General features: G+C 31.7%; 1 protein-coding gene across 1 annotated transcript; it reads left to right on the top strand.

Moving 5' to 3' along the window:
- Positions 1-3,305: 3,305 nt before the first annotated feature.
- LOC132300941 (uncharacterized) lies at positions 3,306-14,240 on the top strand. The gene is made up of 10 exons (XM_059798246.1): positions 3,306-3,427; positions 3,555-3,801; positions 4,549-4,632; positions 5,255-5,431; positions 6,117-6,497; positions 11,054-11,232; positions 11,408-11,654; positions 12,361-12,435; positions 13,100-13,264; positions 13,635-14,240. Exons 1-10 carry the CDS (start codon positions 3,393-3,395, stop codon positions 14,013-14,015), a joined length of 1,971 nt encoding a protein of 656 aa, XP_059654229.1. The 5' UTR covers positions 3,306-3,392; the 3' UTR covers positions 14,016-14,240.
- Positions 14,241-15,909: the final 1,669 nt, after the last annotated feature.

Genomic DNA, 15,909 nt, shown 5'->3' with positions numbered 1-15,909 from the left:
TTGGAATTAATTTCAATGGAATATGAAAGTGACACATAACAAGAGATGCTTTTGGGAAGGGACAAGCCAAGGGTCAGCTGATTTTGATAGGATTAATTTCAAGAGAACATAAAACAGGCACACAAGGGATGCTTTAAGGCTCGGACAAGCCAAGGGTTTCTAATAATATTTCAGCTAAGTGAATTGTTATTTCTTATTATCAAGGTGCTAAAAAAAAAAACAAAAAAAAAAAAAGAAAAAAAGAAAAACAAATTTCATATCAAAACAAAAGGTCAAGCCCAAAACAATAGGAAAAAAAAATGAAAACTGAAGGGGCATGAAATGGTAATGGAAATGGAAGGATTGATACATGCACTATCTTTTGCAGTTCCCAAAGGAAGTGTGACTTCCAAGTTCCATCTATGGCTTCATTTTTATATATAAATAAGAGTAGAATACGATTTACAAGCAAAGGGAATAGGTAAATTGATGGAGCGATCAGCAATTCAAGGACTTGTGTATTTTTTACTCTCGAGGAAGGAGAAACTCCATTCATTTTAAGGGTAAAATATTTCGAGGGACTTGTGCTGCTGGTGCTGCTTGTTAGTGCTTGTGCTAGCTCTTTTGGACTTGAAGTTATTTACCTGAGAGATATTGTTGCTTCATTTAGTAGACAAATGCCTTAAATCTGTTTAGATTTTGTTTTTTCTCTAATCTCTATGAGAGTGTTTGCATGTGCTTCACTCCTTAAAAAAAAAAGAAAAAAAACTTTTAATAAATATATCATTATATATATGTGTGTTTGCAATGTTTTTGTATGCCAAAATGGTGCCCTTTTTATTAAATGAAAATCACTATTTTATCTCAATTTGATTATTTGATCATCTAAATATGTATAATGACGTAACAAATCACGCAGGGGTTGATGACCAAATGATATAATCGAGATGAATATAAGATTATGATGATACGGATGTGCAATTATTTGTTACTCTTGCCATTACATGAAAACTACTATTTTGTTATATGAATATCTATAAGGAAAAACTTAATAAACAATATATTATTTTTGATATATTACAAACATGGTCGTATTAAAAAAAAAAAATTATATAAAGTCATTTTTATACATATTTTAAGGCAAATGCTATATTATTTGTGTGGTGGGGTACTTTCTATGTTTGAGAGTCCACTTTACACCGACCTCCTCTTTATCAATTAACCACTTGACCATACCATTCTTGTGCAGAGCACATAAAAAAAATATGGACTTTGCTAACCACAGTCGCCCAGTCACCTAGATGACTGTGGCTTTAAAGTTGTCTGTCCTATTAGTTTAGGAATCAGTTCTCATTTGTGATTTGTCTAGGAATCAGTTATCATTTGTGACTTGTCTAGGTGTAGAAACCTATCACCACATAACTTCTTTTCCTTTTTATTCTACTGGCAAGTCACGAGATTTATTAGCCACAAATTCTCTTGTGATTTGCTAACCACAGTCGCCCAGTCACCATAAATGACTGTGGCTTTAAAGTCGTCTGTCCTATTAGTTTAGGAATCAATTCTCATTTGTGATTTGTCTAGGAATCAGTTATCATTTGTGACTTGTCTAGGTGTAGAAACCTATCACCACATAACTTCTTTTCCTTTTTATTCTACTGGCAAGTCACGAGATTTATTAGCCACAAATTCTCTTGGCTTAATTGTTGTTGTTGTTGTTTTCTTCTTCTTCCTCCTTTTTTTTTTTTTTTTTTTTTTCACCTGATGGGTTGTATTGTATTTTTTGATTTTTGGATCATATTTTACTGTTAAATAAAATCTATAAAATTTAAATTTACACTTCAATTTTTATCAATCCTAAATTTTTTTGTTCCAATTAGAAACTTTACATAAATATAATAACAACACCAATACAACAAATCTGATTATTTACTCTATATTTTTTTTTCCTGAATGTGAAATTTTTTATATTAATTTAAAGTGAAAAATATTATATAAAAAAATGAACATAATAGTACAAGAACAAAAAAAAATAAAATATTTTTCACTTATAGATTTTATTTAACAGTAAAATATGACTCAAAAATCAAATAATTACAATACAACCCATCAGGTGAGCACGGAAAAAAAATAATAATAATAACAATTAAGCCTAAGAGGATATATAAGTAAACAAACACGTGGTCAATAAATCACGTAATTTGTCAGTAGAATAAAAAGTAAAAGAAGTTATGTGATGGTAAGTTTCTATACTTAGACAATTTATAAATGATAATTAATTCCTAAACAAATCACAAATAAGAATTGATTTTTTAAACTAATGGCAAAGCCCAAAATATATATATATATATATATATATATATATATATATTATAATAAAATAAATGCTTTAGGGAGGGGACCAGCCAAGGTTGCTTAATCTTGAAAGTACTAATCTGAAGGGAATATACAAGTGACGCATTACAACATATGCTTTTGGGAAGGGACAAGCCAAGGGTCCCTTACTTTTGATATGATTAATTTCAAGAGAGTATACAATTGGCACACAACGCTACACTAAGTCACTTAATTTTTTTTTCAGTGCCGCTTTTATATTATGAGTACATTTTTATTATCACGTTTTATCTACGCTTTTATTTAAATTCTCATTATTTATATTTTAATTTTATTGTTTTCGTGTTTTTATTCTTGAATTTACTCTCACTCTCACTTTATATGACTTAGAATTACTTCATTTTTCCTTTAATTATTTTTTTTATACCTCCTCATTCATCCTTTCTTTCAACTCAACATAGTTTCAGAGAGAAAAAAAAGTCAAGTTTTTATTCCCTCCCTTTCAAAATAATTGTTCACATTAAAAATTGTGAAAAGGAGAAAGTAATTTTTTAAAAGAGTGCAGAGAGTTTAATATTCCTATTAATGGTACATGGTTAATTCCAATTATCAAGAGAAATGAAGAGGTTTAAATGTTTTATAGGTACCTCCGAACTCGTTAATTTCAAGAAAATAAACAAGTGGTGCATAACAAGAGATGCTTTGTAGCCTTTGTGTAGGGGATAAGCCAAGGTACGATACGACCAAGCCCACCATATACCTACTCCTAATCTACACCTACCTCTGTACTATCATGGAAAATAAAGAAAAGAAGATAGATTTTTTTATTTTATGTTTTTTTGGGAAGATTCAAGATATATACTAGATAACAAACATGTCAAATTAAACTGAGTCCAACTCGGTGAGAGGAAATATAGAGAGATTAATAGGGATGACCCACAACGTTTTGTCCATACATGACAAATGCCAAATTATTGAACATCTGCCGAGGATGATGGGTTGACAATTCAGAAGACCAAGATTTATTGAACTCTGTACTGAAGCTAAAATTCCCTTCGCCAACTCCCAGCTTGTCAATAATGGCTGAACCAATGATCAGCACTGCAACAAAGAAGTACTTCCTTTTTTTTATAATTTTTTTTTTTTTTTTTTTTTTTAAAAGTATGCATAGCATTTAAATTTTCCATAACTCTACATCTCCAACACATATCAACATTTTTTTTTTTTTCACTATTTTGTAGGTATGCAGTTGTTACTGGGGCAAATAAAGGGATTGGACTGGAGATATGTAGACAGTTGGCTTCTAATGGAGTATTGGTGGTGCTCACAGCAAGAGATGAGAAGAGGGGTCTTGAAGCTCTTGAGACTTTCATAGGGTCTGATCTCTCTGATCTTGTGGTTTTTCATCAGCTTGATGTGGCAGACCCTTCTAGTATTCATTCCCTTGCTGAATTTGTCAAGAACCAGTTTGGAAAACTTGATATCTTGGTATGAATCAAAACCCATTCTCAGTTGTTTCAATAACTTAGTTCATCTTCTATTAAACCCCAGTTTTTTAAATACCCATGATTTACTCCTACCTACCATTTTTTTTTTTTACCAGTTTGATATAATTATGTCCATTTTTTAAACACTCATGCTTTACTCTTACAGTCTTACCTAGAGTTCTTTTTTAAATTTGCCTGTTTTATAGAATTATGTACTACAAGATTTTCTCTCAATTTCTATTCTTATAAATGAAAATATGGGATAAAAATTTAAGCATTCTATTGTTTTGTGAATTTAGAAATGATATTCATATGCTTATAGTGTTATTTTTGTTTTTGGATTTCAATAAAATAATTTATTGTTTTATGCTGGTTTATTTTACTCTGCATGATCAAATCTCAATTTTTCTTAATAGTGATATTTATTAGTTAAATGGCTTCTATACTCGATCCATTGAATAGATATAACTACGATTGGATTAGTCAGTTTGAAAAAAAAACTTTTCTGATAGCAATTTATTGAAACACATTTGAGTATGTTGACAGAACTGAGGCCATATAATGTATTGTGACTAAAAGATATCTCCTCATTGTCTTGAAGATTCTTGAAGATTTTGAGATGACTTTGCCTTTGCCTTCGCTTATTGAGGCGTAGACAGACTCTAAATTTATAAAAGAATTTAATGAATTGTCTATTTCACATAATGTTTTGTTAAATAAATATTGAGAAAAGTTGGAAATTGTAAAGGTGAACAATGCAGGGATTACTGGTGCCAAAGTAGACGGTGATGCGTTAAGAGCTGCAGTGGCTGGTGATGGTGCTCTTGAGGAGGTGAGTCCATTATATTCAATCTGTCTATTTACTGCCACCAAAAGGCCAAACTGAAATTAAATGCAACTTCAGAGACATCAGACACCAAAGTTTACCATGCAATTTGCTTGAAGATCATTCACTTGTATTTAAGCTTTACTTCTCAATGAATCCAGAATGAAAAAAAAAAAAAAAAATTTGCGGGTGGGAAGTGGCGAAAAGGCATAATATTGTGGAATTTAATTATGGTGCTATATTATTTTCACCTTTACCTTTCTTGAATAAGATGATAAAAGAGAAATGCAATAAGAGATTATTCTGGTGTCCATTAAATTCTTTCTTTCTCCAAGTTGTGTTAGAAAACCAACATAATCTTTTTCATGAGCAGATTGTTTGGTCGAATTTGAAGCACTTTCGTTTCGACTTCTCATGAGTTTGTGCAATGTTCAGTTGTTGCTAATATATTTGATTAATTAAAATGTAGTTCGCATGATGTATTTATAAAATTCAATGTATTTTATATGTTCAATGTTTTTAATTATTATATTTGTTTTGTGGAGGGGGAGAGGGATAACAGATATACATTTTCCTTCCTACTGTAGAATTGTTAATTTTTTTTTTTTTTTTTGCCCCACTGATGCAGAAAATGGCACAGATCAAATGGGATAAAATAATGACCCAGACTTATGAGGTGACAGAAGAATGCCTGCAAATAAATTACTATGGTGCAAAAAGGATGATTAAAGCATTTCTTCCCCTTATCCACTTGTCTGATTCGCCAAGAATTGTGAATGTTTCTTCCTCCATGGGGAAGTTAAAGGTAATTTTTTTTTTTACCCTCCATGAAATCAATCTTTGCATCCTCATAAGCAACTTTATCAAGTCCGATATTAGCTAGCAAATTGGTTTGAAGTTCAGTTGTGTTGTGTATTGGTCATAAGATTATGTCTAACCAAATTTTTAGCAACCAAGTTTTGTTTCATATACATTCTAAATTTGACCAAGTTCAGTAATTTGTAAGGTTTTCCAAACAATAAACAACCAATCACCTATTCGGGCAGTGGCTTGCACTTTACCTTGGCTTGGTTCGAGATGTTTGTCTTACGAAATGAATTATGTCAGGAAAGGAAATCAACAATGGTGTTGGATGAGGGGCTTGCATTTTCCTGTAAAAGAAAATTTCATTATGATAAAACAGATACTACATCAGTTTACGGAACGACTGTGTAAATAGTTGTCCAGTTAATTTGTTGAAAAATGGTTTCCCACAAAAACTTAATTACTCCATGAAAATATTTCCCTTTACTTATGCAAATTATTCAATTATTATTGACGAAGTATTGGTTTTCTTTATACTACTATTACACAAGGGATTTAATAGACCTCTTATTAGATCTACTTAATTTCGTGTTGATATGGAGTTCTTTTTCTTTTAAAATCTAGTGAAGTCTTTGAAATAGTTGATCCTTTTTTTTTTTCGGTTATTTTCTATCATGTTGTTTCAGAATATACCAAACGAATGGGCAAAAGGAGTGTTCAGTGACAGCGAAAGCCTTACGGAAGAGAGGGTTGATGAAGTATTGAATAAGTTTCTAAAAGATTTCAAAGAGGGTTGTATAGAAGCCAAAAGTTGGCCTCCTTCTGTGTCTGCATATATAGTCTCTAAAGCAGCCATGAATGCTTACACAAGGATTGTGGCTAAGAAGTACCCAAATATCATCATCAACTGTGTGTGCCCAGGCTATGTGAAAACTGATATAAACTTTAACACCGGCGTATTAAGTGTTGAAGAAGGTGCCCAAAGCGCCGTGAGACTGGCTTTGCTGCCGGATGGAGGTCCTTCTGGTCTCTTCTTTTTTCGTAATGAAGTTGATACTTTTGAAGGATAACATGGATTCGTGATATATAATAATATGCTGATTGATGAAGAGATATGGCTTTCTGTGCATGTATATCATCAAACTTCAAAAATAAGTAGCTTGTGACTTTTAACCATCTCAGGTTACATTTATGCTTTGTATTACAAATCTATTTCATTCTCTTTACTCTTTTATATATGCTGCAAGCTCACAAGCATGCACTTGTACTGTTGGATTTTGGACTTGCCACAACCAGTAGTGGCTTGTGGTCAGTTTAGTAACAGGGAAAAGTTGAAAGCATCAATATATTTAAAGCCTAAACCATCCACTTCCTTTGGTTTGCATAATTTACTCCAAAAGTCTAGCATTTGGCTTCTCAATTTGTTGCTTATAGATTTTGAAATTTTAAAACATTGCACCGCATAGTTTGGCAAGCCTGACATCAAGAACTTCATGAGGGCTTGTCTCCGAGCTTTGGACATGACCTTCCTTTTATAGACTTCATCTTTGAAGACATTAATTCTTACAATTTATTCTCAACTGAGTTGATTTTGTAGTTGGGAAGATATGTTCTGTGATATGCTTAAAATGTATTAACATAAATTAGATCCTAACTGCTACTTTATTTATTTTTTCAACTTTTAGGGAGGAGAATGAATCTTCTGTTAATGTCCCGAACTACCTTTAACAAAAAAAAAAAAAAAAAAATTATTTGAGTCCTGTTTACCGTGATAGTAATTTGATTATTATTATTTTTAATTATTTTTTTTATACCTTTCAAATAATGCTTTCATTTTCTTCATAATTTATCAAAACATGAATAAAGATTATTGTTATCAATATTTTCCATCTCTTCTCTTTTCTCATAAATAATTAATGCTATCCATATATATATATATATATATATTGTATCATGTTTATCCAAATGAACCCTTAGTGTGCCCACTCTCATTCAATGGAAAATAAAAAATCCCATTTCAAACTAATTAATGGTGTTCACGGAATGGATATAGGGTGTGCTGGACATACCATAGTCATTGGCATGCTCAATCAATTCACATGCACTTGGTCCATTGACACTTGATGAACCAATTAGATTTAGACTCTCACATTGAAAAAAAAAAAAAATGACCCCATAAGTGTGTATTAATGGATCACAACCACCTAAAAAATTCTCTTTATAATCTCTCGTTCTTTTATGAGAGAATTTTTTAATTTTTTTTTTATCCTTTTACGATCTTGCATTGTTAAATGGGTATATGACTTGAAAAAAAAAAAAATCCTCGAAAACAAAAGGTCAAGCCCGAAAAATAAAAATAAAAAATTGAAAAATGAAGGGGATGAAATGGAAATGGAAATGGAATGATTGGTACATGCACTATCTTTTGCAGTTCCCAAAGTAGGTGTGACTTCCAAATTCAAACTATGGCTTCATTTTTATAGTATTTAAGTACGATTAAAGGCCTGCCATTGATGGCGAGATCAGCAATTCAAGGGACTTGTGTAATTTTATCCTCTGGAGGAAGGAGAAACTCCAGTCATTTTAAGGGTAACAAATTTGATTCCCTCTTACCTTTCAGAAAAAAATAAAAATTTCCTTCCCTCTGAAGAATATGTGTGGTTCAGGATCAGTCGTGGCATGCCATTGCGTTCCCTGATGCGCTAATACCCCAACTTTGTTGCAGTGGTCTATGAACACCTAAGGTTTATTTACCATGGTAACGTGATAAGCCAGACCCAAACTGCAGATCAACTTGATATGAAGGATGATGATGTAATTCATTAGTTGATTAGGATGGTTAGTTGTGGTTGTGGTTGTGATTGTGGTGGTGGTGGTGCTTGTGCTCGATCTTTTGGACATGGAAGTTAATTTACCTGAGACTTGAGATATTGTTGCTTCACTTAGTAGACAAATGCCTTAAATCTGTTTAGATTTTGTTCTTTCTCTAATCTCTATTGAGAGTGTGTGCATGTGTTTCCCTCCTTAAAATTTTTTTTGAGTTTTAATATATATATATCATTATATAGATGTGTGTGTGCAATGTTTTTGTATGACGAAATGGTTCCCAAACTGCAGACAAATGCCTTAAATCTGTTTAGATTTTGTTCTTTCTCTAATCTCTATTGAGTGTGTGTGCATGTGTTTCCCTCCTTAAAATTTTTTTTGAGTTTTAATATATATATATATATCATTATATAGATGTGTGTGTGCAATGTTTTTGTATGACGAAATGGTTCCCAAACTGCAGATCAACTTGATGTGAAGGATGATGATGTAATTCATTACTTGATTAGGATGGTTGGTGGTGGCGGTGGTGGTGCTGCTGCTGCTGCTTGTTAGTGCTTGTGCTCTTTTGGACTTGAAGTTAAATTACCTGAGAGGTATTGTTGCTTCATTTAGTAGACAAATGCCTTAAATCTGTTTAGATTTTGTTCCGTCTCTAATCTCAATGAGAGTGTGCGCATGTGTTTCCCTCCTTAAAAAAAAAAAGATTTTTAATATATATATATATATATATCACTATATAAATGCGTGTGTGCACGATATTTTTGTATCACGAAATGGTTGCCTTTTAATTAAATGAAAATTACTATTTTGTCTCGATTTCATTATTTGGTCATCTTACTAAATCAAGTAATAAATTATGCGAGAGTTAATGACCAAATTAATAATAGAATCGAGATGAATATAAGATTATGATAATATGAATGTCACAATTCTTGGTTATTCTTGCTATTACAAGAAAATCACTATTTTGTTATATGAATATCTATAAGGAATAATTTAATAAATGGCAAATTATTTTTGATATATTATAATTACGATCCTATTAAAAAATATATATATATAAAGACCATTGGAGGGCCGAACAGAGAAAACTCTTAACAAAATGGCCCAACTAAGCTGTTGGCCCAAACAAACCCATCTCTCAAAACAACCACTAGAAAGATGGAGAGCTCAGCCCAAGAGTAATCTGTATCCATTATGACTGCCACTGTGCAATAAATTGAAAAGGGCAAAACACAGCACCAACTAGGGCTCTGATCAAGAGGCTCCGTGAAAGGGAAAAAAAAAAATTAAACATTCACCATGTAGTGATGATATGGCATCATAGAATAATTAAATGACGTACACACAATGATATGACCCATCAAAATAAACGTATTTTTATTTATATGTCCGAGTTTAATGGTTATCTAATATTATGTGATCAGTTGTACCAGGAGTATTTAAGTTTTTTTTGTGAAGGAAAACGAAGACATGAGCTCAGCTAGGGAGAGGACCAACCAAGGATTTCCCAAAAAAAAAAATCTTGGAAGTATTAATTTCAATGGAATATGGAAGTGACACGTAACAAGAGATGCTTTTGGGAAGGGACAAGCCAAGGGTCCATTGATTTTGATAGGATTAATTTCAAGAGAATATAAAGTATTGAGTACTCTCACACCAAAACTAATATTTCAGCTAAGCTCTGATAAATATTTGTGGTTCACGATCAGTCGTAGCATGCCATTGCGTTATCTGATGCGCAAATATCACGCCAAATTTATTGCAGTGGACTATGAATAGCTAAGGTTTATTTACAATGGTAAGTTGATAAGCGAGGCCCAAACTGCAGATCAACTTGATATGAATGATGTAATTCATTGTGTTATTAATTTGGTTGGTTGTGGTTATGGTGGTGGTCACGGTCGTGGTGGTGGTGGTGGTGGTGGTGGTGGTGCTGCTGCTGCTGCTACTTGTTAGTGCTTGTGCTCTTTTGGACTTGAAGTTAATTACCTGAGAGATATTGTTGGTTCATGTAGTAGACAAATGCCTTAAATCTGTTTAGATTTTGTTCTTTCTCTAATCTCTATGAGAGCGTTTGCATGTGCTTCCTTCCTTAAAAAAAAAAAAGAAAAAAAGAAAAGAGTTTTAATATATATATCATTATATAGATGTGTGTTTGCAATATTTTTTTATGACGAAATGATTCCCTTTTATTAAATGAAAATTATTAATTTATCCCGATTCAATTATTTGGTCGACTGAATATGTATAATTACGTAACAAATCACACAAAAGTTGATGACCAAATAATAGAATCGAAATGAATATAAGATTATGATGATACGGATCTGTAATTCTTTGTTATTCTTGCCATTACGTGAGAACTCCTACTTTGTTATATGAATATCTATAAGAAAATTTTTAATAAACAATAAATTATTCTTGATATATTATAAATACAATCGTATTAAAAAAAAAATGTATAAAATCATTTTTATACATATTTTAAGATAAATGTTTTATTATTTGTGTAGTCGAGTTACTTCTTATGTTTCCAAATTTGCGTTCGGACCTTGCATCGTCTCCGTATTAAGTAACCACTTTACCTATAACATTCTTGTACGGAAAAAACAAAAAAACCTTATATACAAATGACCCATTACAACATATGCTTTTGGGAAGGGGCAAGCCAAGGGTCCCTTACTTTTGATAGGATTAATCTCAAGAGAATATAAAATTGGCACACAATGCTTCACGAAGTCACACAATATGAGTGGCTAACCAGAGTCCAACTCAGTGAGAGAAGATATAGAGAGAGATTAATAGGGAAGACCACAACGTTTTGTCCATACATGCCAAATGCCAAATTATAGAACATAAATTTTCTGCTCAGGAAGATTTATTGAACTATGTACTGAAGCTAAAATTCCTTTTGGCAACTCCCATCTTGTCAACAATGGCTGAACCAGCGATCAGCACTGCAACAAAGAGGTACTTACTTTATTTTTTATAAAAAAAAAAAATTTAAAAATTCACTTTGGTCTCTCCTATGATTTGCAATCTAAGTATGCATAGCATTTAAATTTTTCATAACCCTACATCTCCAACACCTATCAACATTTTTTTTTTTTTTTTCTTTAATCTATTTATTTTCACTATTTTGTAGGTATGCAGTCGTTACTGGGGCAAATAAAGGGATTGGACTGGAGATATGTAGACAGTTGGCTTCTAATGGAGTGTTGGTGGTGCTCACGGCAAGAGATGAGAAGAGGGGTCTTGAAGCTCTTGAGAATTTCAAAGGGTCTGATCTCTCTGATCATGTGGTTTTTCATCAGCTTGATGTGGCAGACCCTTCTAGTATTCATTCCCTCGCTGAATTTGTCAAGAACCAGTTTGGAAAACTTGATATCTTGGTATGTATCAAAGTCCATTTTCAATTTTTTCAATAACAATTACTTGGTTCATCTTCTATTAAACCCAATTTTTGAAGTTCCTATACTTTACTCTTACCTACAATTTTTTTTTTTTTAAAAAAATTACCAGTTTAATATCATTATGTCCATTTTTGAAATACCTACAATTGTTTTTAAGATATACCTGTTTGATAGAATTATGGTCTCTCAATTTCTATTATTAAAAATGAAAATATGGTATAAAAATCTAAGCATTCTACAGTTTTGTGAATTTAGAAATGGTAATATAGTCATTTTTTTTTTTTTGAATTTCAAAAAAGTTTTTCTTGTATTTATTGTTTTATGCTGGTTTATTTTATTCTCCATGATTAAATCTCAATTTTTCTTAACAGAGATGCTTAGTTAAATAGCTTCTATTCTTGATCCATTGAGTAGATATAACTAGGATTGGACTAATGAGTTTGAAAAAAACTTTGCTGATGCAATTTACTGAAACACATTCGAGTATATAGACAGAACTGAGGCCATATAGTGTATTGTGATTACAAGATTCCTCCTTATTATCTCATGATTCCTGAAGATTTTGAGGTGACTTTGCCTTTGCTCCTCCAAATTTTTTAATAAATCAAATGATTTGTCTATTTTACATCTTTCATTTTCTTATTTTTTGTGAAATAAATTTTGAAAAAAGTTGGAAATTGTGAAGGTGAACAATGCAGGGATTTTAGGGGCCATGGTAGATGGTGATGCGATAACAGCGTATGTGGCTGCTGGTGATGAGGTGAGTCTATTATATTTAATCTGTCTATTTCCTATGAGCAAAACGCGAAATTGAAATTAAATGCAACTTCACATATGCATACTGTGTACTAGCCACCAAAGTTCATTATGCAATTTGCTTGAAGATCATGCACTTGTATGAAAGTTTCACTACTCAATAAATCCAGAAGGAGAGAAAATAAAAAAATAAAAAATATATCAACAATGTATATTGGGTGGGGAGTAAGAAAATGTCACTTTTGTTGGTTGGACAAGAGGCCTGAGTGAAGCTTGAAAGGATATAATATTACGGAATTTAATGCTGGTGCTATATAATTTTCACCTTTACCTTTTTTAAATAAGATGATAATGAGATAGGAAATTAAGAGATTATTCTGTGTCTATTAAAAAATTTCTTCCTCAAAGTTGTGTCAACGAACATGATATTTTTCAAGCACTGATTGTTTGGTCAATTTGAAACACTTGATTTCAACTTTTTCTTGAGTTTGTGTGCAATGTTCAGTTGTTGCTAAGATATTTGATTAATTAAACTGTAGTTCGTGTGATGTATAAACTTGACTTTGTTTTATATGTTCAAACAGTTCTACATTTTCCTTCCTATTGTAGAATTGTGAATTTTTTTTTTTTTTTTTTTTTTTTTTCCACTGATGCGGCAAGGAGAACAGATCAAGTGGGATGAAATAATAACTCAGACTTATGAGGTGACAGAAGAATGCCTACAAATAAATTACTATGGTGCAAAAAGGATGATTGAAGCACTTCTTCCCCTTCTCAAGTTATCCGATTCACCAAAAATTGTGAATGTTTCCTCCCAACTGGGGCAGTTAAAGGTAAAAAATTTAACCCTCCATGAATTCAATCTTTGTATTTGATATTAGATAGCAAATTGATTTGAAGTTCAGCTGTGTACGTTGTGTATTGGTCATGCAAATAGGTCTAACCGAATTTGATACCGTGTTTTGTTTCAGTTCCATTCTAAATTTGACCAAGTTGAGCCAATCCATCTATTTTCTTTCAGTAAATTTGTAGAATTTTCCAAAATATTGGTTTTCTTTATATTAAATAAGGGATTTAATAGACCCTTGATTAACTTTGTTGTTGATATGGAGTTCTTTTTCTTTGAAAATTGGCGAGTGAAATCTTTGAAATAGTTGACACATTTTTTTTTTTTTTGGTTATTTTCCCATCATGTTGTTTCAGCTTATACCCAATGAATGGGCAAAAGGAGTGCTCAGTAGTGATGCCGAAAGCCTTACAGAAGAGAAAGTTGACGAAGTATTGAATGAGTTTCTGAGAGATTTCAAAGAGGGTTGTATAGAAGCCAAAAGCTGGCCTACTTTTATGTCTGCATATACAGTCTCTAAGGCAGCCATGAATGCCTACACAAGGATAGTGGCTAAGAAGTACCCGAATATCATCATCAACTGTGTGTGCCCTGGCTATGTAAAAACTGATATAAACTTTAATACTGGCATATTAAGTGTTGAAGAAGGTGCTGAAAGCCCCGTGAGACTTGCATTGCTGCCGGATGGAGGTCCTTCTGGTCTCTTCTTCGTTCGTAGTGAAGTATCATCTTTTTGAAGGATAAACATGATTCGTTATAGACTTAAAGCTTGCAGATGAAGATACGGCTTTCTGTGCATGTATATCACATATGTAAAATAAGTAGCTTGTGAGTTTTAACGATATTGTCATGTCATACTAATACTTTGTACAACAAATCTAAGTAATTCTCGTACTGTTTTATGCTCTAAATACACAAGCATGGCTTGTGGTCTATTTAGTAATATTTGTTTAGCTTGTTTAGTGCTTGTTTGCCAGTAGAATAAGAATAACGATATGGATTTGATTGAAGCAATCTGTTCTTACATATTCTTACAATTATTGAATATTTTGAAGCGTGTTGTGCGCATTACTTGGCAGATTCAGAATTTCAAAAGAACAAGAAAATGCATCAAGGACTACTATGATATGCAAATGGTTTTTGATCACCTAAAAAATAAACATCTCTATACAAATATGGGTTGATAAATTGAAAGCTTTAGTGACCAAAGCAGGTTTGATTTGGTTGGGAAAAGCCGAGTCTTTCAAGTGCGCAGGGCACCTGTGGTTCACAGGCTGTTGATGGTATCCCACATCGTTTAAGGAGAAAATATGATAGGCATTAATGTAGTATAAAAGAATATGAAGCCATTCAATCAATTATATCTTTCTGGGCCTTTTGACCAACATCATGACTTGTAAGAGTTGTTGAGGACAAAAAAATAATAATAATAAATAATCTCTTTGAAAAAACTTAAAAGGATTTTTATTTAAAAAATTGGTTAAATAAGGGGGCAATTTGTGCAAAATTTCGAATATTAAGAAGTTATGATCACATACTTAAATAGGGAGAGAGGTGTTTTGGGCACAATTTTTATATAATAGGGGGGTTTTTTACACTTTACCTTTTTATTTATTTAATGATTGAGTTTTAAGGTGAGATAGAATCGTAGTAAATTAAATGTGACAAGATTTGAAAGTAAAAAGTTCTAAATGTAACAAAAGAGTTGAGCATCATTGGTATTGCACACATAATAAAAATTTTCTGTAAGATATTTAGCTTGTGTTTAGTTAAAAATAAAAATAAAAAATTACATGTAAAAATGCTGACAGGAAGCCACATTTTTATTGAATGAATATATCAATGACGTAGAATGCTTGACACGTCTAATATCAACCCAATTTTGTAATATGTCTTGAATTCAATTGAATGGTTTCGTATTAGTGATAAAAACAATTTGAAAAAATCATATAGTTTTGCCCAACTACAATGCCTTTGTAGTGTTGTATATTATCACGATACATGGAACTATCAAATCAAAATCCAAAATGCTTTTCAAACATTTACACAACACGTAAACCTCCCATAATCTCCATTATGGAGTGGAACCCTCACCTCCTAAAATAGTAAGTTATGAAATAGTCAATGTAGTTATTTGACTATAAGTACATTCATAATAGAGTAGTAGAATAAGACTAACAAGAGAATCTCCGATTCGCCTAACAAAAGTTTTGTGCCTTATTATTCATGATTAAATGATTTATTTTAATTTTTACATATCTCATAATTTTTTTTTCAATAACTTAGTAGTACTTAATTCAATCCAATATAAATGAGAGAAGAACTCTCCTAATAGTTTTACTTGACGCAATTACATTTCATCTAAGAAGATTAGTAATTAAATGTGACTGTTTCTTTTATAATTTTTTAAAAAGTAAAACAGAGAAAATGGATTAAAATTTTATTTTTTGTTTATATTATTGAATTGAAAATATTATATTGTATCTAGTCTAATGGTATAACATTTTCATTCAGAAGAAGGAGAGTTTAAAGCTTGGACAAAAAGTGTATAAATATATTTCTTGCCAGGTTATATATATATATATACTGTGGGTTTAGCACACTCTTTTCTTTGAAAATAAAAGTTTTTTT

This window comes from Cornus florida, unplaced genomic scaffold, assembly GCF_030987335.1.
Source record: "Cornus florida cultivar Cherokee Brave unplaced genomic scaffold, ASM3098733v1 CherokeeBrave_3.0.0_Hap2_Chr03, whole genome shotgun sequence".
Lineage (NCBI taxonomy): Eukaryota > Viridiplantae > Streptophyta > Magnoliopsida > Cornales > Cornaceae > Cornus > Cornus florida.
This window is presented reverse-complemented; position numbering and strand designations above follow the sequence as displayed.

Coding starts and splice junctions, on each gene's coding strand:
- LOC132300941 (XM_059798246.1), top strand. CDS start 3,393: ATGGCTGAACCAATGATCAGCACTGCAACAAAGAA. Junction 11,655..12,360: donor TTGGAAAACTTGATATCTTG/GTATGTATCAAA, acceptor GAAATTGTGAAG/GTGAACAATGCAGGGATTTT. Junction 13,265..13,634: donor CCCAACTGGGGCAGTTAAAG/GTAAAAAATTTA, acceptor ATGTTGTTTCAG/CTTATACCCAATGAATGGGC.